This window comes from Prionailurus bengalensis, chromosome B2 (genome assembly GCF_016509475.1).
Source record: "Prionailurus bengalensis isolate Pbe53 chromosome B2, Fcat_Pben_1.1_paternal_pri, whole genome shotgun sequence".
In the NCBI taxonomy this organism is placed as follows: Eukaryota; Metazoa; Chordata; class Mammalia; order Carnivora; family Felidae; genus Prionailurus; species Prionailurus bengalensis.
This window is the reverse complement of record NC_057349.1, coordinates 137430038-137452203: the sequence shown is the minus strand read 5'-3', so window position 1 is coordinate 137452203 and position 22166 is coordinate 137430038. Positions and strand designations below refer to the sequence as shown.

At 38.4% G+C, this 22166-nt stretch overlaps 1 protein-coding gene across 1 annotated transcript in view; it reads left to right on the top strand.

Annotated features, from left to right (window-relative positions):
* SYNE1 (spectrin repeat containing nuclear envelope protein 1) overlaps window positions 1-22166 on the top strand; it is a 472071-nt gene that overhangs the window by 92403 nt on the left and 357502 nt on the right. The window contains 2 exon segments of the mRNA XM_043592628.1: window positions 12095-12190; window positions 19119-19202. Of these exon segments, the coding sequence (XP_043448563.1) occupies window positions 12095-12190; window positions 19119-19202 (180 nt within the window).

Below are 22166 nucleotides of genomic sequence, written 5' to 3'. Positions count from 1 at the left end.
TAAGTTTATTTTTTGACAGAGAGTGGGGGAGGGGCAGAGAGAGGGAGAGAGAGAATCCTAGGCAGACCCTGTGCTGTCAGCACAGATACTGGGGCTCAAACCCACAAACTATGAGATCATGACCTGACCGGAAATCAAGAGTCAGACGCTTAACCAATTCAGCCACCCAAGTGTCCCAGGAAGTTAGGTTTTTAATTAGAAAAAGATAGTATAAGTAATCTTGACATTACCACTGGTTTCAAAATTGTGTAGTTTCACATTTTTTCTCATTTCATCAAATAGAATGGAATGCTCTATTTGTATTTCAATCTTCATGCTGTTTGTTGTAAATGAATATATGGTTTGATACTAAATCCTTTGGGAAAAACAAATAGGTCTCAAATAGTCATGGTTTAGTGTTCCTGTTTAGTGCATGTTCCAGTATGCAAGGAACAGCCCTTTCTCCGTCTGCCAGACCTATGGGGTTATTAAGAATAAGCACTAAGCATTTTATTGTGTTTATTTTTTTAAGTTTATTTATTTATTTTGAGAGAGAGAGAGAAAGAGAGAGAGAGAGCAGGGAAAGAACAGACAGAGAGAGAGCGCGAATCAATCCCAAGCAGGCTCTGAAAGCTGTCAGTGCAGACCCTGACATGGGACTTGATCCCAAGAACCATGAGATCATGACCTGAGCCAAAATCAAGCGTTAGATATTTAACCGACCCAGGCACCCCAAGAGTAGACACTAAACATTTTAACTACTGCCTTTTGGATGACCTCAGGCATGGTATGAGCATTTCCCCACTTTTTAGAAGAACTTAAAAAAGAGTATCATATAACATTATTTGGGTTCTGTATTCATTTGCAAAATTTACATAACAAAACGCCCCATACTGGGTGGCTTCAGGTGGGGAATTTCCTGTCTCGGTGTTCTCAAGGCTAGACAGCCATGCTCCCTCTGACACCCTGGAGAGAATCCGTCCCTGCGGCTTCCTAGCTTCTGGTGGTGTCTGAAGTATCTGAGGGTCCTTGGCTTGCAGTTGTATCAGTCCAGACCCTGCCTCTGGGTCTGTCCGGGTCTGTGTCCAGATTTCCCCTTCATATAAGGATACTGGTCATATTGGATAAGATCCCATCCTGATGACTTTATTCTAAGCTGATTACCTCTCCAAAGACCCTGTTTCCAAAGAAGATCACATTCGGAAGTACTGGGGTTTATAACTTCCACGTATCTTGGCGAGAAGGGGTGCGATTCAACCCATAATACATTCCAGTAAGAGCACATTTTGTCTTAAAATATCACGTTAGATTCATAAACTCCTTGAAAAGGAACGCTTTTGACTTTCCATGTTTTCTTTTAATAGTCTATGCTAATGATGACTTTGACATCTTCAGAGTCCTAAAGTATCTCTTCTGTGGCTGCTAACTTCTTCAGCTGTCTTTCCATCAACGGTGTTAAAAGATAATATAGAAACACTTTCATAATTGCATTTTATCTCCGTCTGTTTCCTTATACATCCTTTAGTGGGACCATTAATTGAACTAAGATTAGGACAAAAAGAAGCAAAGAGGAAAAGGAAAATGCAATAATTCCCCCTCTAAAATAATTCTTTAAATTTTTTAAATGTTTGTTTACTTTTGACAGAGAGAGAGAGAGAGAGAGAGCGCGTGAGTATGAGCGGGGGAGGGCAGAGAGAGAGGGAGACACAGAATCCGAAGCAGGCTCCAGGCTCCAGGCTCTGAGCTGTCAGCACAGAGCCCGATGTGGGGCTCAAACTCACAAACTGTGAGATCGTGACCTAACCTGAAGTCAGACGCTTAACCAACTGAGCCACTCAGGCTCCCCTAAACTAATTCTTTAGTTGTTTTCTAAAACTACTTTAGTTTGATAATCCTAAGCATTTGTTATTTCCAAATATGTAACTAAAAGATTACAAAGGAAAATTGTCATTTCAAAATGAGTAGCCCTTTTAGAACTCCTGGGTGGCTCAGTGGGTTGAGCATGTGACTTCGGCTCAGGTCATGATCTCACAGTTGGTGAGTTCGAGCCCCACGTTGGGCTCTGTGCTGACAGCTCAGAGCCTGGAGCCTGCTTCGGATTCTGTGTCGCCCTTTCTCTCTGCCCCGCCCTTGCTTGTGCTCTGTCTCTCTTTCAAAAATGAATAAACATTAAAAAAAAAAAGAACATCCTTTGTTAATTCATTGGTAATAACATGGATATAGATGTAGCAACTTCTATGCAAGTGAATAAACATTTTGATAGTGTTTGTCAAAGCTCCTTCTCTTAGGAATACACTCTATTTATTCATACATTTATTCATTAAATATTTTAACATGGTGTTTACCTACTCGGCAGTGTTCTAGGTACCAAGAATGTAGCAGTGAACAAAACTGAAGAAAAAAATCCTCGCATCATGGTGCTTATATCCTGATGCGGGAGATGGATAGTCAAGAAGACAAAGAGGCTGTTATGTTGAGAATAGAGTGAAGAGGGGCACGGGTGCAAGGAGGGACGTACGTTAGGAGGTTGTCGAAGTCATCCAGGCAAGAGACTGGTGGCTTGGACCAAAGTAATAAGCAGCGAAGGTGGTGAGAAGTGGTTGGATTCTGGATGAGCTTTGAAAAGAAAGCCACGAAGATTTGTTGATGGAGCAGAGATGGTGTCTGAGCAAAGAAGAGTAAACGATGACCCCAACTCTGCACCGAATAAAACAAATAACTTGGGGAGCGTGATTCTTTTATGCTGTGTAGTAGAAAGAATTTGATTACACATGTAAATTGTTAAGGGCAGAGTTTTCCAAGCAGATTTAAAGTTGGGCTGAGAAGTAGTCATTACCTTTGGGATATGTATTTGGAAATAAATTAAGTAATTAAGGAAGTGGAAATGATTAGAACTATCTGTCAGAGGAAACAGAACAGAACGGGAGCTGTCTTCTCACCTTTGACAAGCAGAGGTGGAAAATAATCACCATAGTGTTTTTATGAAGGCGGTGAAAGAGGAACAGATTACACACAAAAGTTTTAAGTTACTTCACCTTGTTTCTGGAAATGTTGGAAACATCTAATTAGATTTTCCGAATAAGATGGCGAAACTTGTAGACATTAAATTAATTTGACGTGGCTACTGCCGGCGGTTATAATCATGGTTTGACTGCTCTGGTCCAAAGATACGGTGGCGGTTTTAGACATTTTAGTGTGGTTGGGCTCTTAGCCAATCTTTAGGGAGGTAACTCACTCCACATCTGCCGGTCAACCCCTCTTCCCTTCCCACTCTCCTCTCTGTTCCTGTTGTTTAACTTGCTGCTCCCACCCATCAGATGACCATCAGAGAATGTGAACACTATAGACTGGTCCTGGGATGGGATTTTTCCCCATATACTGTCTTGCAGCCTGTGACATCGTTCCTTCCTGAAATGTATGTAAACCAGAGATAGTGGTTTGTCTGGCTCTAGAAGTGACGGGTCATTCTCTATACAGAGACGTCAAGGGTGCACAGAGCACACCTTGCCAACCTCCCTTTGTCTTGAGACCTCTCTGCAGTCTGTGCAGAAGGCCATTTTCAGAGTATTTTAGGCCGTGATTTTGTGTTCTTTTCAGCAAGCCTGACATAGCACTCAGCAGTGTGTGTGTATCTCCATTGCAGTGGAGAGTAATCTGTGCCACGGGCTTTTACTTTAGGTATTTTTTAGTTATTGGTATCGGTGGGTATCCAGCAATCACAAATTTTAATTTTTTTAAATGTTTATTTATTTGTGAGAGGGAGAGAGAGACCGTATGAGTGGAGGAGGGGCAGAGAGAGAGAGAGGGAGACATAGAATCTGAAAAAGGTTCCAGGCTGTAAGCTGTCAGCACAGAACCCGACTCAGGCCTCGAACTCATGAACCGGGAGATCATGACCTGAGCCAAAGTTGGACGCTTAACCAACCGAGCCACCCAGGTGCCCCTCAAATTTTAAACCTTAGGATGTGTATTAGTACTTTAAAATAAAATGCTAGAGCTTTTGTGTGTGTCATAAAATGTTTTGAGAGCTCTTTCCCCAAGAGGAAAAGCGTTCAGTCAAAGAATGCCCAGTTGTTGTGAGATTAAAAGTCATGATGGTAAATTAGGACACGCGTTGGTGCTGGCATGAAACAGGAGATTTTACCCTTTTATTTGCTCAAAGCTAAATCTTTCATGCCATAAATCTCGTTGATCACTGTGTGATATTTGGGGCTAAGGCACTCTAAGATTCTAGCAGATGTGTAGATATCTGTTGATGAAATGATGATATGCTCGTAATGTTTTGAGGTAGATTTGTACTCTTCTCCATTCCTCAATGCAACCTAACACCCAGTGTTTCTTTCACCTTATTTGACGTGCATATGATTGTACATATGATTGTGCATATGATTGCAAACTTAAAAGTGGTAAAAATATTTTTAGTGTGTTACCATTTTTGTTATTTTTGGATATAGGCATACAGTTGTCCATGTAAAGTTGCTCTATCTATCATCTATCTATCTATCTATCTATCTATCTATCTATCTATCTATCATCTATCATCTGTCTGTACGTTTAATGGTTTATCAACAACATTCAGCTGTGTCTGCCTTCTTCATTTACCGATATCAATTGGTCAAAAGGTTACAAAACATTTTTTACATCAAATACAATTAGGTTCCCCTGAAAATGCACACTCTCAACAATAAAGCATAGATATATTTTCGGTCACTTATGTGGATCTTATCATGGAGTACGAGTGGAAGGACACTGAACTGTAAATTGTTACAGTCAGAAAGTGTTTACAAAGTAATAGCAAAATAGACCCTCCTGTCAGTGTGCTTTATTTTGTTGCAAGTAAATGAACTTGATTTAAAACTATTTAACCAAGAAGTGAAATCGATTGAAAGGGTACATTCTGACCAGGGAGGAAAGGTTAGCCCAGCAGGCGTGGGTTGCTCAAATTCTGTATATTCCAAATAAAGACCTGTCTTTGGGAATGGCCCTTGACCGGCTCTTGGGACATAAGCTCTGAGCACTTGGAATATTCTGCCTGAAAGGAGTATTTTGTATGCCAAGACCTTAGGCCTGCTGTACACTTTGATGAGATCAATTTATCATAACAATGTGTTTTATGGTGAACATGTACCTGGTTTTGCTGGGGAAACAGGGACAGGAGAAGGGCTGGATGGAATCTGAGTAGCTGAGGTCATTTATGAAAGCACTGTATGCCTCAGGGACAGGCATCAAATAAAAACCTGAGCACTGGGGCTCGAGCATGCTTTTTTGTTTGGCAGCACTTCACACATATCATCCCGTGGCATCCTGGGAAAAATTAGGCAACATCCCATAGCATCCTGGGAAAAATGAGGCATGTTCCTATGTACTTACACTGTGGGAGAACAGGTCACTCATCTCTGGAAAGTCCTATATCTTTTCTCCTGGACTCTGCTTCATGAGCCTTGTCCATTTGCTGATATTATCGTGTCCATTCACTGTAATAAATTGTGTCCATTCACTGTAATAAATTGTAACCATGAATATAATAGCTCTTTTGAGTCCTGTGGGCCCTTCTAGTGAGTCATAGAGCTGAGGATGGTCTTGAGGAACTTGACACACTGACTGACCCAATCTTCAGAAAGACAGAGGCAAGTGTTTCTTGGGCCTCAACAGCAGGAACCAATAACAATTGTATTTAGGTCATTGCCCGGTGACAACTTAACTCCGGCCATCTTCTGGATCCAAGCAGAGAAGGTGATGGGTGCAGCTCAGGTCAGTCATGTAACAAAAGACCGAGCATTAGCACAAACATGACCATTAGGGGATACAGTATGAATTAGGCCAACTTATTGTCTATGCCAATATGTGTTTATATACATAATGCTTCTGTTATTACTTTTTAGTCTTTCTTATATCCATTCACATTTAAAAGTGGTTTTCTGTTAATATTTTGCTTCTAGTAGAGTGGCAGGCACTTTGCTAATTAGTTAATACTTTTCATACTGATATTAAATAAAAATCACATTTATAGGTTTATGTATCATTCAGGAAATAGTTAAGTGAATACCTGCATTTTTATAGTGAACTTCCTATCTAACAGGTGGCTGAAATCTAATCATGTACTAGGGGTGTGATCTAGGCCCATGGTTGAACCTCTCAGATTCAGATTCCTTCTTTGAAAGAGGAGGTGATTTCCCATAGGTGGTGGTTATGAATATTCCATGAGATAGCATGTATAAGCCCTCAGCATAGTGCTTGACATATGGAGATGTTCAACAGTATATTATTCTTTCTTTCCTACCTTCTTTTTCCCCCTTCATTCATATTTAAACACCTACTGAATTAGAATGTATAATCTCTAAGCCACAGAATCGTAATATCTAGTAAATATTAGAATTCATGTATGTAATCTACAGTGTGACTACTTTGTCATACTTTGTGCATCAACATTTTTCATTTCATATATAAGATTTAAAAGATTTCTTAAATTTTTATTTCATGCCAAATAGTTATATGATACCTTTTTTTCATTAAAATTATTCTCTTATTCCTTTTCCTCCAAGTAATATCATTGTTTCTAGGGTCATAAAATAAACATGTGGTATAGCAAACATGGTCATCCTTTCATGAATAAAAATATGAAAATGGATGGTAGATAGGGCTTAAAAATGTGTTGATGCTTATAGACTAGTAAAGTGACACAAGATACACACACACACACACACACACACACACACACACACACACACACACACAATGTTAGAGAATAGGATATTTTCCCCAGATAGAGAACTGGTCAGTAAAAATTATGTCAAGGATACCCGTACTTTTACATTCCATAAAGATCAAGGATGAACTTTGAATCTCATTACATGTCTTTAAAGGAGCTGCTTAGCAAAATAAAGGAAGAGTAGAAGAAATAGAGAAAAAAGTTCTGTGAAGTCTGTTTCAGTAATGAGTTAACTACCAAGGGTATTAGCCAGCCACAGAGGCATGTGTATCTTCCCAGCGTTTGTAGGGACTTTTAGACCAGACAGTCCTCTTAGAGCTGGAAGTTAAGGTTTAAACCTAGTTTGAAGAGAGCTGATAGAAGGGAGTAATCACAGAAGTGAGTTACCTCTTTCTTGTTTTTGTTCTCTCCCATCTTTATCTTTCTCTCCCCTCGACACACTTGGGAAGTTCCCTTCCTTGAACAACCTCAGATTCAGTATGAATATATTTTGGTTCCACTATAGAATATCTAAATGTGACAGACAAGGCCAAGGAGAATACAATTTTAAAAAATACTGCCCCCCAATAAAAGCTTATTACGGTTTTACCTTAATCATAATTTAAAAATGATAATTGTGGTCTTGAAAAGTGCTTGATAGGTTTCTGCCTGGTGCTTAAAACTGAAAATAAGTGGGCAATCAGAACAAAACTAAATCATATTGATTTTTCATTAAGTCAGGCTCCAGTAAGTTACCTTCATTTCCAACTCTTTCTTTTGGCGGCCAGTACCGTGACCTGAATCCTGCAGAGTAATCAGATTGGTGCTATAACTATTTATACATGTGACAGGAGAAACATTTTAGCTGAAAGGTTTTTTTTTATTATTATTATTAAAACACTGTCACAGAAAATAACTGTGATTTAGTGACAATGGTAAATGACTCCATTAGTTGGTCAGTTGCTATATGTAAATAATTCTTTGTGCAAAATGGGATAGGAAAACTTGTCCAATAATTGCTAGAACATTTTTATTCTGGTGTAATTTTTGATGAGTGTTTTTGTGGATTGTGCACAATATTTACGTTACATGCAATTGGATAGAACTTGTAGAAATAGAAAGATCATTCTCTAGTATTATTTTGCCAGCTCTTTGCAGTAAGGCTGGCCAGAAGTTTATTTTTCTCCCTCTTTTACTAGTTGAGGCATTAAGTAAAAAATTGATTACATAATGCGTGGCCCTATAATCAGTGTGTTGAAAATATGATACCTGTGCATTACAAATTAAATTGATATAAAACATCTTTTTATTTTTTTATTTAAAAAATTCTTAACGTTGGGGCACCTGGGTGGTTCAGTTGGTTGAACGTCCAACTTCGGCTCAGGTCATGATCTCATGGTTTGTGGTTTTGAGTCCCACATCGGGCTCTGTGCTGACTGCTTGCTCAGAGCCTGGAGGCTGCTTCGGATTCTGTGTCTCCTTCTCTCTCTGCCCCTCCCCTGCTCACGCTCTGTCTCACTCTGTCTCTCAAAAATAAACAAATGTAAAAAAATTAAAAAAAATTATTAACGTTTATTTTTGAGAGACGCATTGAGAGAGACAGAGCATGAGCAGGGGAATGGAAGACAGAGAGGGAGGGAGACATAGAATGTGAAGCAGGGCCAGGCTCTGAGCTGTCAGCACAGAGTCTGAGTGGAGCTCAAACCCACAGAATGAGATCATGACCTGAGCCAAAGTTGGACGCTTAACCAACTGAGCCATCCAGGCGCCCCTGATATAAACATTTTTTAAACATTTTTATTTTGAGGAGAAATATTTTCTCCCAGTTTCTATTTAGACTGTTAATAGCCACCAGACTACATCTCTTTATTTTGTGTAGGAAGACATTGGAGGAAAAATTTCCAGAACAACTCATATTTCCTATAAAAAGAGAAATTCTGCACTACGATCTTATTTATGGGTATCTCTAAGAATCCCAAAGATATTTGCAAACAAGCATCGCATATCCCTGTTGAGTGTTATTCACTCACGATTTACATGTTTACTGCTGACTAGTGCTAAGCACTTTGCCTGGTATTAGGTATACAAAGATACATCCAACTTCTTCCTTATCTTCAAGAAGACCCACTGTCTGAGTTCCTAAGGACACAGATTTGTAAATAACTAACTGTAATGCAACACGATCATCCTAACCTAAACAATGTACTTGGGGCCAAAGAAGTACTTAATTCCCGTCGGAAGACTGAAAAAGATTAAGTATAAGTAAGTATGAAAATTGAGCAGGAATTTGCTAAGTGGAGAAAGAGAAAAGTGACAATATTCTGAGTATCTACTCTTGAAATAAAAACCATCTACCATTCTTTATCATGCACAGACTGGAAACTTCATTCATTCCTTCAACAAATATTTAACACGTGCCTACTCTGAACAAAACATGGAGACACAAGATACTTCTGTGTCTCTGTTGTGTTGCAGTCTGATTGCCTAGAAAGCGAAGAATATTTTCTTTACCCATTATATATGTACCACATTTTAAGAGCCATTAATATGGGCATAGGACCTACAAAGATATTTTTTTAGAAAAGTACATTTATTCATTCATTCAGGCAGTCATTCAGCCAACAATACGAACATTGAGTGCCTGTCATGTACTCAACAATGTTCAGAAGAGAACATTTACCTGGAAGGAAGGCTTCGAGAGTCCTATCTATCTGGACAAAATTTTGTAAAGAACAGAGGAGACAGGATTGAGCTTGGCGAGTGGCCACAGTCAGAAAGAAAGGCGGGAGAGAAGGAAAAGAGGCTTGTGCACCAGGCGGGCTGATCAAGGAGGTTTGGGGAAGAAAGATCAAGGAGAGTTTGGTACCAGCAGTCGACGCAGAGAGGCCGATGGGCTGAGTTGTTCAGTGGTCACTGCTTACCTGAAGATTACATCCAGGAGCATGTGTAGGAGCAACCAGACGGGAGAGGAAGCATGAGGGGCACCAGTGGAGATGCAAGAAGAGAAACATGAGAGGCAGAAGTGGGGTCAAGAAAAAATGTCCTTCAAAGTGGCAGAGACGAGTTTGTGTGTAAAGGTAGAATGGATGGATGGATGCGATTTTTTGTATGTGTCAAATCTCTTGGAATTTTTATTATTTCAAGAAAATTCCCTGCTTTGTTTCATTTCCTTTATATATTTTCAGGATAACAATCTAAGAAAAACATCATTTGCATTTGCTTACTGAATATATCACATATTTATTAACTTTCCCTCATTGTTACACTGTATTTACATGATTAGGATACAAATGCAGGCGCCTGGGTGGCTCAGTTGGTTAAGCATCCAACTTTGGCTCAGGTCATGATCTTGCGGTTCGTGGGTTCAAGCCCTGCGTCAGGCTCTATGCTGACAGCTCAGAGCCTGGAGCCTGCTTCAGATTCTGTGTCTCCCTCTCTCTCTGCCCCTCGCTCGTTCAAGCTCTCTCTCTCTCTCTCTCTCTCTTAAAAATAAATAAGGATTTAAAAAATTTTAAAAAGGATACAAATGGACATTATGAATGATAAATAGGCCTTATTTAATGATATACATATATATATATAGCTAATACAATAATTTTGATTCTTATCATACTGATTAGTTTTCAGTGTAGCTCACTTTATTCTGAATAATTTTATTTATATGCTTATAATATCAAATCATTATTACATTTTTCCTATATAAATTATAAGCAGTGTAAATAGTGGAATTTAAAGGAGAAAGCCTGAAAATGAAAACCTGTTATTTTTGAATGTGTATTTCACAGAATAAGAACAAAATGTATTCAGCTGTTCATTTTGTAAAGAGAGAAAATGCATTTAAAATTAGAATTGTGCCATTCAGAGGCTGTAATTCATGCAGTCATAGGAGAAATAGGAATGCTCCATATCAGTGGGTAAAGAAAAAAAGTCTCATTTCAATAAAATGTTTGGTGATTAAGTATCTGTAAATAGAACTTTTTCTTTTTTAGAAAGAAAGACAATTAAAAGTCAGGAATATGGCATTAGGCTTTTCACTTGGTTCAGTGAGAAGCAGAAAGCTGTAGAGCTTGAACCCAGGTGATAAATGGAAAATTCTTATTCTGTAGAATTCTGGGGACACCTGACCTCCACTGGCATCAGCACTTCTCTGCTTTTGTCTGAGCCAAGATAGACCTTAATTAAAAGTTTGACCGGGGCACCTGGGTGGCTCGGTTGGTTGAGTGTCCAACTTTGGCTCAGGTCATGATCTCACGGTTGGTGAGTTCAATCCCCACGTCAGGCTCTGTGCTGACAGGTCGGAGCCTGGAGCCTGCTTCGGATTCTGTGTTTCCCTCTCTCTCTGCCCCTCCCCCACTCATGCTCTGTCTCTCTCTCTCTCTCTTTCAAAAATAAATAAACATTAAAAAAATTTTTTTTAAAGTTTGATGAACCCCAGTCATTGGGCATTTCAACGACCTTTATAAAAAATAAAAGACCCTCCATGAATTGAAAATGGGCTTTGACTTACTTTTCCAGCAGTGGTGGATCTGCACTGATCAGCCTGTGATCTGTGCCCATGATCCTCTGGGTTCAGTGACGCATCGTGAGAGAAGCTGTGCTACATTTGTCAGGTGGAGACACAGAACGTGGCCAGCTAACCCACTGGAGACTAAATCTGCAACCTTGCTTGTGCTCACGGTGCTCCAGCAGCTGGCCACTGACCTAAGGCTATTAGTGTGGCTAGAATGGGCCTCGGAAGTGTTGGGCTTGGGAAAGCCCGGGTTCCATGCTCACCCACAGTGAAGTGTGGAGGTTGGTCCAGTGTCTCTGGCCATCTCCTCTTCCCTGCTTAGGTCCTGTGTTAATGTCTCGCTTATCTTTTATGTTGATAGTGACTTCTTTTCCTTTCCTTATTCCCTACCATTTGAGTCTTAAAAATTCCTTTCTAGAAAGAAGCTGGTATGTATATGAAAGTCCAAACATGAAGTCTCCTCAGGTTTTCAGGGCAGATGGGTGGCCCCATCCGTTAAGAGTGGGATTCTTCGGCTGAGGTCATGATCTCATGGCTGGTGAGATTGGTTGGTGAGATCGAGCTCCAAATGGGGCTCTGCTCCAAATGCGGAGCCTGCTTGGGATTCTATCTCTGTCTCTGTCTCTGTCTCTCTGTCTCTCTGTCTCTCTCTCTCTCTCTCTGTCCTACCCCCCTGCCCCGTCTTTTATTCCTCTCAAAGTAAATAAACATTCAAAAAAGTCTCCTGAGGTTTTTGAGTATGTTTATTTCCAAAAGGTTGTTTTTCTCCTTGTAATTGGTCATTGCCACTCATATCCAAAATAAAGAATTTAGGGTATTTAGAAACTGTTCCTCCAGATTTCACCATAATGAGTAGCAAAGGTATGTCAGAGAGAGAAGATGCACTTTTTGCATTTATTCATTTTTTTATCTTCTAGCGGAAACCCCCACTGGTGGTAGATGATCTTTTTGAAGACATGAAAGATGGCGTTAAGCTGCTTGCTCTTCTGGAGGTCCTGTCCGGGCAGAAACTGGTAAGGATTTTTCCTGTGACCAGATTGTCAAACTGTTCCCTTTTGGGATTCGGAGGTTGTGGGGTTGGGAGTGTAAAAGGTGATGTCCTATAAAAGTGGGTAACACACTGGGAATACTAGTGTGTTAGTGTTCCACAACCCCCGAATATATCAGTCACTTCCGGGAGCAGGGAACACCTTTCCTTTCTAGTTCCCACACACATTTAGTGGATTTAAAACTCTATATGTAGTAGTAGCAACCTTAGAAGGAAGAGTAAAGAACTTCATCAGTTATCTATCATGCTTAACTACTGCATCTTATGCAATATCTATCCAGGAAAATTACTTGCAGATTAACATTGACCTCACTTACAGAGTTTGCTTTCCATTTGGAAAGGAATGTTGGTCCATAACTGTGTATTATTTATATACTTGTTTGTTGAAAATTAAGTTTGAGATCAGCATGACATTTTTCATACACTTGTGGACAGCCTCCATCATCAGTCATGTGTCACAGGAACGGCACCTTCAGAATCATTTGCTTTTTTTTTGTGCAGTGGAACCAGCAAAGTGAAAAACACATTGATAGTGAGCTACAGAATATACTTTTCTATGTTACTTAATAATAAAGTATAGACAGTCCCCAACTTACAGTGGTTTGACTTAATGACTTTTTGACTTTACAATGTTGTGAAAGTAATATGCATTCACTAAAAACCATACTTGCAATTTTGAATTTGGATCTTTTCCTGTGCTAACAATGCACAGGATGATCCTCTTGTGATGCTGGGCAGGGGCAAGGAGGCACCACTCCCAGTGAGCCATGCGGTCATGAGGGTAAAGAACTGGTACACTTAACAACCATTCTATACCCACATAGCCATTCTATTTTTCACTTTCAGTACAGTACTGAATAAATTACATGAAATATTAAACACTCCATTATAAGATTGGCTTTGAGTTAGAGAATTTTGCCCAACTGCAGGCTAATGTCAGTGATCTGAGCACGTTTAAGGTGAGCTAGGCCAAGCTGTGATGTTCAGTAGTGTAGGTGTATTAAATGCAATTTTGATTTGCAGTTTTTCCAACTTATAATGAGTTTATCGGGATATAACCCCATTGTTAGTTGAGAAAGATCTGCATTTTTTTTCTGGCTTACGTTTTGTTATTTGAAAGTAGTAGAGAGGTAAGTAGTATGTGCAAAGATAAACTACTTACAAATGATGTTTATCATAATTACGAAAAGATACTCAGGAAATTACCTTCAAAATGTCGTATGACGTGCTAGAACACAGTGTCCTAAATTGGGAGCACTTATTTGTTCTTTGTCTATTGCTTCTTGACAACAGCTACACAGCCATGAAACTTGGATAAGTGAGTTTTTAAACGTGTATTTGCCTAAACATAAATTTCCAGTTAATTTCGTGTGGAATCCTCAAAATAGGGTTGTTTGTTGAAAAACTACAAACTGATAATGATTTTGTGTAAATCATCTCTCTAACTTGATTCATATGGTAGCGGATGCTTCTGGTGCTCTTGTGCTGTCTCAGCTCACCTCCAGCTTCAAATGACTTCACACAGTGGGGGACATTGCCTACACCCTCTAGTAGCATCTTGCCTCAAACACTGGTGGCTTGCCTCCAGGTTTCCACCCTCATAGCTTTGATCAAAAGCACAAGTTGCTTGAAGCAGCCTTGAAGTGTAGAAGAGTTAATGGTCCCGAAGGTCCTTCAACCAATGGAGATGGGAGTCCATGAATAAATGCTGCAGTCTGGCATTGGGAAGGCAGACAATTCTGTGACGTATTTACACATGTCTCATGGAGTGCTTGAGTCCCCAGTAGGATTGAGGCCCAGTTGCTCACAGTGGAAACCCTCAATAGCATTTTTCTTCTTCCCTGTCTCACACTCCATGCACCCCCCTCACTCTTGCTACCTGGGATCACCTCCACAGTAAACTACATGCATCCAAGTCCTGTCTCAGGTTCTACTTTGGGGGAAATCAAACAAAACATATATGAAAAGCCAATTTGAAATATGCATGAGCTAAATAAACTAGATTAGCATTCAGATGTCCAGTCAAATCATTGACTTGAGATATATACTCCCTTGATTGCCAGATATAATTGGGCATCTTTTTATTTCCTCCTGAATTAAGCTGTTTACTAAAAGGTTAAAGGAATCTTCATCCCAATTCAGTTGGGTATTCAGGAGGTATATCATTCTGTGTCAATATAATTTTGCCAGTATACTTGACCAACAGGGTACAGAAAGCTTGATGGGCATTTAATTGCCAAGCTAAATGACTCTAGAAAAAGTATATATTTTGACATAAGAGTCCTATTTCTGTTTAAGTACCCTACTCATTCAGACATAAATTATAAGACCTTGAAGCTAGAAGAGATTTCAAAAAGAATCCCAGCTTTCTCACTTAGCAGAGAAGAACTGAGACATACAAGGTAGTTTCCAGTTTAACCTTTATTATTTACTTGTATTGAGCCCTCCAAGATTCTGAATTATGTAAAATGAAATTGCTCTTAGATTATAAATAATCCTTGGAAATGGTTATTTAAATTTTGTATATGTATACATTATAATTCAGGACCACATTAAAATGAAAAGCATGAATTAAAAAGGAATGAGTATCCCAGGAATTCTTGTAGAGCTTTCAAAGGGAGAATGTGGGTAAGAGCATTTCCATCAAGAGTTCTAACACTATTCAGAAATCCTAAAATATCTCATAGGTAGAACTCTATTAACAACACTGTGCTTAACATCAGAGTTCACATAGCCTGGGACTCTGACTCTGACCATGATCATCAGGGAAATGTGGCCAAATGGCTTAGTATCCCTGCCTTGTCTGCATCTCAGGGTGAGAGTGGAATCACAGTATCTAGTCTCCTTGAATAACCTATTATGACTCTCTTGAGAAAACTATGATTTTATTTAAGGACTTAGAGTATCTTTAACTTTTAAATTACTGTTCTTAGATTTCTCTACATTCTTTGATTATTTGTGGAACATTTTCTCTTTAAATGTATCAGTGACTATGTATCTGTAATCACACATAAATATAGGAACACTAAATTTAATTTCACACTTAGGATTTTTTTTAAGAATGTGAGGAATTGCCGTTGAAAAATTGGAAATAATAGAAGCAGCATGAAGAGTTTAAGGACTGCCGAGAAACTTATTTCTTATCCATTTTGTTAACTCTCTTTTTTTAAACTCCTTAATACTTTGCATTCAGGAGAAGCCTAATAATTCACTTAAAAGTGCACAATAAAAGAAAACAAAACACTAAGTCAAAACATACACAACCCCATGCTCATTGCAGCATGATTTACAATAGCCAATATATGGAAATTACTGGAGTGTCTATCAATGGATGAATGGATAAAGAAGATTGAGATATATGGAATACTATGCAGCCATGAAAAATGAACTCTTGTCATTTGCAATGACATGGATAGACGTTAAGGATATTATACTAAATGAGATAAGACAGAAGAAGACAAAGATTCTATGGTTTTATTTATTTGTAGATTCTAAAAATAAAACAAATAACAAAACAAAACTCAGAGATACGAAGAATAGATTGGCAGTTGCCAGAAGGGAGGGGAGTTGGAGTTGGCCAAATGGGTGAAGGGGGTCAAGAGGTACAAACTTCTATTTATAGAATAAATAAGTCATGGAGGTGTACTGTACAGCATGGTGACTATAGTTGCTAATATTTTATTATATATTTAAAAGTTGCTAAGAGAGTAGATCTTGGAAGTTGTCATCATAAAAAAATTCCATGTATGGTAACTAGACTTATTGTGCTGGTCATTTTGCAAAGTATACAAATACTGAATCATTAATCTGTATACCTGAAGCTAATATAGTGTCATATGTTATTATGCTTAAGTAAAGTATTTAAAAAGAAAATAGATTTGTAAAAAAAAAGTGTCCAGTGGGCACTCTTAGGAAATCTGGAGCATCAAAGAGCCCTGAATGTTCACCAGGTGACTTTATTAGCCATAGATCGTATATTTAGAATAGAACTCAAGTCCGCAACTGGGCTTGGCATTATCCACTGAATATCCATCCAGCTAATGTTTCTGGAGTTCTATTATGGATAAGACACTACCTTCTACCCTCTAAGGAAAACAAAGATGAATGAGATAATGGCCAGTGCCTTTTATGAGTTTGAGGCCTACTATGATCACGATATTAGGGCAGATTAAATTGTGTAAAAATAGATGCCAACTGGAGAGGGACAATACAATAGATATTTGTATCTTGCTCATTTTGCTAGGGGACATCCAACAAGAAAAGTAGACACATGGTGTTTGCTCCACCAGATATCAAGTCTTAGAGTAAAGTTACATAACTTCAGATAGTGTGGTATTGGTACAGGGATGGACATACTGACAAATGCAAGAGTCCAGAAACGGACCAAGGCATTGCTGCATTTGATGATATTAAAATTAAAAATGTTTTAAAATAAAAACCTTTATTTTAAAATAAAAACCTTTAAAGAAAGTGACAAAAGAAGTTAAAAATGGGTAGAATATATTCACAATACATGTAGTAAAAAGATTAAGAGACGATTATGACAAGAATATATAAAGTACGTCTTCAAAATAGAAACAGTACAAACTACAGGGAAACCTGAGTGAGAGACGTGAAAGGGCATTTTACAAAAGAAACATTGTCAAAGAACAGAGGAAGAGAAGTTCTATCATTGTTGATCAGGAAATGCAAATGAAGACCACAGTGAAAGACCGTGTTACATACATTTAACTGAAAGAATTTTTTTTTCAATATCTGTCAAAATGAAGCGTTAGACAAGATATGCACCCATAGGATTATTCTTATTGTTGACAAGAATGGAAAGAAGCGCAAACGCTTTGGAAAAGTTTGGCATTACTTCAGAAGTTCAAAGTCGCATTCCCTCTGACCCAGCAATTTCACTCTTAGGTTTACAACCAAGAAAAACTCTATACTTGTACCAAAGATAGGGTATACAAAAATGATCTCTATCAGCGCAGGTCACAATAGAAATAATCTGGAAATAACCAAGATTCACATCAAAAGGAGTGCAGAAAAGATGGCCAAGAGCTGTCAAAGTGAATGAAATACAGTGACAGCAACAACATGGATGAGTCTTAGCAATATAATATTATGTGGGAAAGTGAGCCTCAAAAGATTAATACGATGATCCCTTTATGTAAAGTTAAAAACTAAAATAGATACTCTTTTCATGAATGCATGTAAAGGAAATGAATCTATATAAGAAGGAAAACATTGAACTGGATTTTATGATAGTTGTCTTGGGTATAGGAAGGCAGGAGGATAGAATGGACGGTGGTGGTCGTCGTATTAGGGGAATGGCTTTCATACTTCATTTCCAGGCCCTGGCTTTGTCTTAGTTGGTAGGCTAATAGGTGCTTTTTGCATTACAGAAGATAACTCATTAAATGACCAAGTGGGCCATGCATGGACCAAATATGAGACCATTATGCACGACAAGGGTTCCCAAATAAAGGACAAATAAAAAGTAAAAAAAAAAATTACATTTTCTATTTAAATATTTGTTTAAAATCATATCATAAAAACCATTACCAGGGCGGCTGGGTGTCTCAGTCGATTGAGCGTCCGACTTCCGCTCAGGTCATGATCTCGTGGTCTGTGAGTTCGAGCCCCGCGTCGAGCTCTGTGCTGATAGCTCAGAGCCTGGAGCCTGCTTTAGATTCTGTCTCTCTCTCTCTCTCTCTCTGCCTCTTCCCCACTCATGCTCTGTCTCTCTCTCTCTCTCTCTCTGTCAAAAATAAATAAACATTAATTTTTTTTTTTAAACCATTACCTTGGGGCGCCTGGGTGGCACAGTCGGTTAAGCGTCCAACTTCAGCCAGGTCACGATCTCGCGGTCCGTGAGTTCGAGCCCCGCGTCAGGTTCTGGGCTGATGGCTCGGAGCCTGGAGCCTGTTTCCGATTCTGTGTCTCCCTCTCTCTCTGCTCCTCCCCCGTTCATGCTCTGTCTCTCTCTGTCCCAAAAATAAATAAAAAACGTTGAAAAAAAATTTTTTTAAACCATTACCTGATACACTATTAATTGGAATTTAAAAGATAGGCAGTTTTTTGAGTTTTAATGAGAGATTATGTAGAGTTTTGGTGTCGTAGAGAAGGGACCAGGTTACCAGCTATGCAACCATGGAGAAATTACTTCACCACAGTTATCCATTTGTTTCCTGCAAATGTAAAAGGCTAATTACATCTACTTAGTTGAAATTACTTTGAGTTTTAAAATTAACATTGAGGCACATAGAAAGCACATAATGCATTTCGGTAGTGCAAACACAGGTAAGTTAGAGTATCCTTGTACCAGACATGCTAGCATGTGAATACCATTTTCATTGTTGCAATCCTACTTTTTAACCTTGGCCCATGCGTGCCATGTATTTTGGTCATTCAAACCAAGTAATGTTACTAATACTCTCAATAATCTTTCATGTTAGTATGACTGCAAAAGGAAATGGTATGTGACCAAGAGCACTTTTTTTTTAAGAGCTCTTTTTTTTTAAGGAGTTTTGAGTTTACAACAAAATTGGAGGAAAGTACAGATTTCCCGTATATCTCCTGCTCCCACACAGGCACCAAGAGCACTTTTCATATAAATGTTTCCTAACTTATAGGAGTGATAGTCTCAGTAGGCAACATGGGAGTCTTGTGAATTTCTGCTCTTGGCATACAGAGATGTGAAAGGGAAGTGTATCAACTACACTTCCAAGCACTCCAAGCACTGTGGGGTAATGCTCCTTTGTGTATCTATTAACCTTATAGAAGTTGAATAATGTTGTTCTTGACTATTCTTCAAGTATACTTTTAATCCATTTACATAGATTTTATAATTACCTTTTTTATTGTGTGCATTTTTATTTATTCCTGTTCTTTCCTGTTTATAGCCTTGTGAACAAGGACGCCGTATGAAGCGAATCCATGCTGTGGCTAATATTGGCACAGCACTGAAGTTCCTTGAAGGAAGGAAGGTAAGAGAGAGACAAAACACTTAAAGAAGAGGTGTGGGCATACTGATGTTTTTCAACATTGGCTGTGCGGTAAAAGCATTACATGTAAATTATACAGCTAGAGATGCAGTATTATTGTAACATAAGTTTAGATTTACAACAAAGTGGCAAAAATGGCACAGAGATTTCATGTCTGTACTTCAGCCAGCTTTCTCTACTGTGAAGAACTTTTATACATACTGCGTATGTGTATATATAGGACAATTATTAAAAATAGAATTTTAAAATGGTGTGATACTACTAATTAAAGCATAGACATTAGGCTAATTTCATCAATTTTTTTTTTCCCACTGATGTCTTACTTCTATTCAGGATCCGATCCAGTGATACACTTAGCATATAACTGCTGTGACTCTTGGTCTCTTCCACTCTATGACATTGTCTTTCCTTGTCCTTCATGATCTTAACAATAAGTCCTGGTCAGTTATTTTGTAGAAGGTCTCTCATTTTGGATTTGTTTGATGTTTTCTCAAGATTAGATTGAGGTTATACATTTTTGGCAAGAATTCCAAGGATGTGATATTGTACTCTTTTCAGTTCATCATGTTAGTGGATATAGGATTGTGATAGGTCTTATGGCTGTTGATGTTACTCTCCTTCACTTGGGTAAGGCTGCTTGCTATGTTTTTTATGATAAAGTTACTATTCTTCCTTTGTAACTGAAAAATAATAGGGGAGATCATGGAGATTATGCTAATATTCTACTTCTCAAACTTTGCTCACTGATTTTAGCATTGATTGCCTTCAGTAATTATTTCTTTGATGTTTGTCTAATTGTGATTAGACAATCCTTTCACATGTGTTAACTGGAATTGTTTTGTAAGAAAAGGCTGTCCTTTCTCCCTGCCCCCTATTTATTTTATTCAGTTATTTACTTTGGCATGAGTTTATTTTATTTAATAGGTACAATCCCGTGCTGTGATTATTAGTTATTATTTTAATTTTTGTTTTTTTATTTATTTTTTTATAATTTGTTTATTTTTTAAATTTACATCTAAGTTAGTTAGCATATACTGCAACAATGATCTCAGGAGTAGATTCCTTAATGCCCCTTACCCATTTAGCCCATCACCCCTCCCACAACTCCTCCAGCAACCCTCTGTTTGTTCTCTATATTTGTGAGTCTCTTATGTTTTGTCCCCCTCCCTGTTTTTATATTACTTTTGCTTCCCTCTCTTATGTTCATCTGATTTGTATCTTAAAGTCCTCATATGAGTGAAGTCATGTGATATTTGTCTTTCTCTGACTAATTTCACTTAGTATAATACCCTCTAGTTCCGCATAGTTGCAAATGGCAAGATTTCATTCTTTCTGATTGCCGAGTAATACTCCATTGTATATACATACCACATCTTCTTTACCCATTCATCCATCGATGGACATTTGGGCTCTTTCTATACTTTGGTTATTGTCAATAGTGCTGCTAAAAACATTGGGGTGCATGTGCCCCTTCAAAACAACACACCTGCATCCCTTGGATAAATACCTAGTAGTGCAATTTCTGGGTCATAGGGTAGCTCTATTTTTAGTTTTTGGAGGAACCTCCATACCGTTTTCCAGAGTGGCTGCACCAGTTTGCATCCCCACCAGCAGTGCAAAAGGGATCCTCTTTCTCCGCATCCTCGCCAACAACTGTTGTTGCCTGAGTTGTTAATGTTAGCCATTCTGACAAGTGTGAGGTGGTATCTCACTGTGGTTTTGATTTGTATTTCCCTGATGATGAGTGATGTTGAGCATTTTTTCATGTGTCGGTTGGCCATCTGGGTGTCTTCTTTGGAGAAGTGTCTATTCATGTCTTTTGCCCATTTCTTCACTATATTATTTGTTTTGGGATGTTGAGTTTTATAAGTTCTTTATAGATTTTTGTATACTAACCCTTTATCTGATATGTTATTTGCAAATACCTTCTCCCATTCTGTCGGTTGCGTTTTAGTTTTGCTGATTGTTTTCTTCGCTGTGCAGCAGCTTTTTATTTTGATGAGGTCCCAATAATTCACTTTTGCTTTCCTTTCCCTTACCTCCTGAGAGATGTTGAGTAAGAAGCTGCTGTGGCCAAGGTCAAAGAGGTTTTTGCCTGCTTTCTCCTCGAGGATTCTGATGTCTTCCTGTCTTACATTTAGGTCTTTCATCCATTTTGAGTTTATTTTTGTGTCTGGTGTAAGAAAGTGGTCCAGGCTCATTCTTCTGCGTGTCGCTGTCCAGTTTTCCCAGCACCACTTGCTGGAGAGACTGTCTAAAGACAGTCCATTGGACTGTTCCATTGGATATTCTTTGGAATAATTCCATTGGATATTCTTTCCTGTTTTGTCAAAGATTAGTTGGCCATACGTTTGTGGGTCCATTTCTGGGCTCTCTTTTCTGTTTCCTTGATCTGAGTGTCTGTTTTTGTGCCAGTACCATACTCTCTTGATGATTACAGCTTTGTAATACAGCTTGAAGTCCAGGATTGTTATGCCTTCATCTTTGGTTTTATTTTTCAAGATTGCTTTGGCTATTCAGGGTCTTTTCTGATTCCATTCAAATTTTAAGATTGTTTGTTTTAGCTCTGTGAAGAATGCTCATGTTATTTTGGTAGGGATTGCATTGAATATGTAAATTGCTTTAGGACGTAGTGACATTTTAACAATATTTGTTCTTCCTATCCAGGAATATGGAATATTTTTCCATTTTTTTGTGTCTTCTTCAATTTCTTTTATAAGCTTTTTACAGTTTTCAGTGTATAGATTTTTCATCTCTTTGGTTTGATTTATTCCTAGGTATTTTATGGTTTTTGGTGCAATTGTAAATGGGATCGATTCCTTGATTTCTCTTTCTGTTGCTTCATTATTGGTGTATAGGAATGCAACCGATTTCTGTGCATTGATTTTATGTACTGTGCCTTTGCTGAATTCATGGGTCAGTTCTAGCGTTTTTTTGGTGGAATCT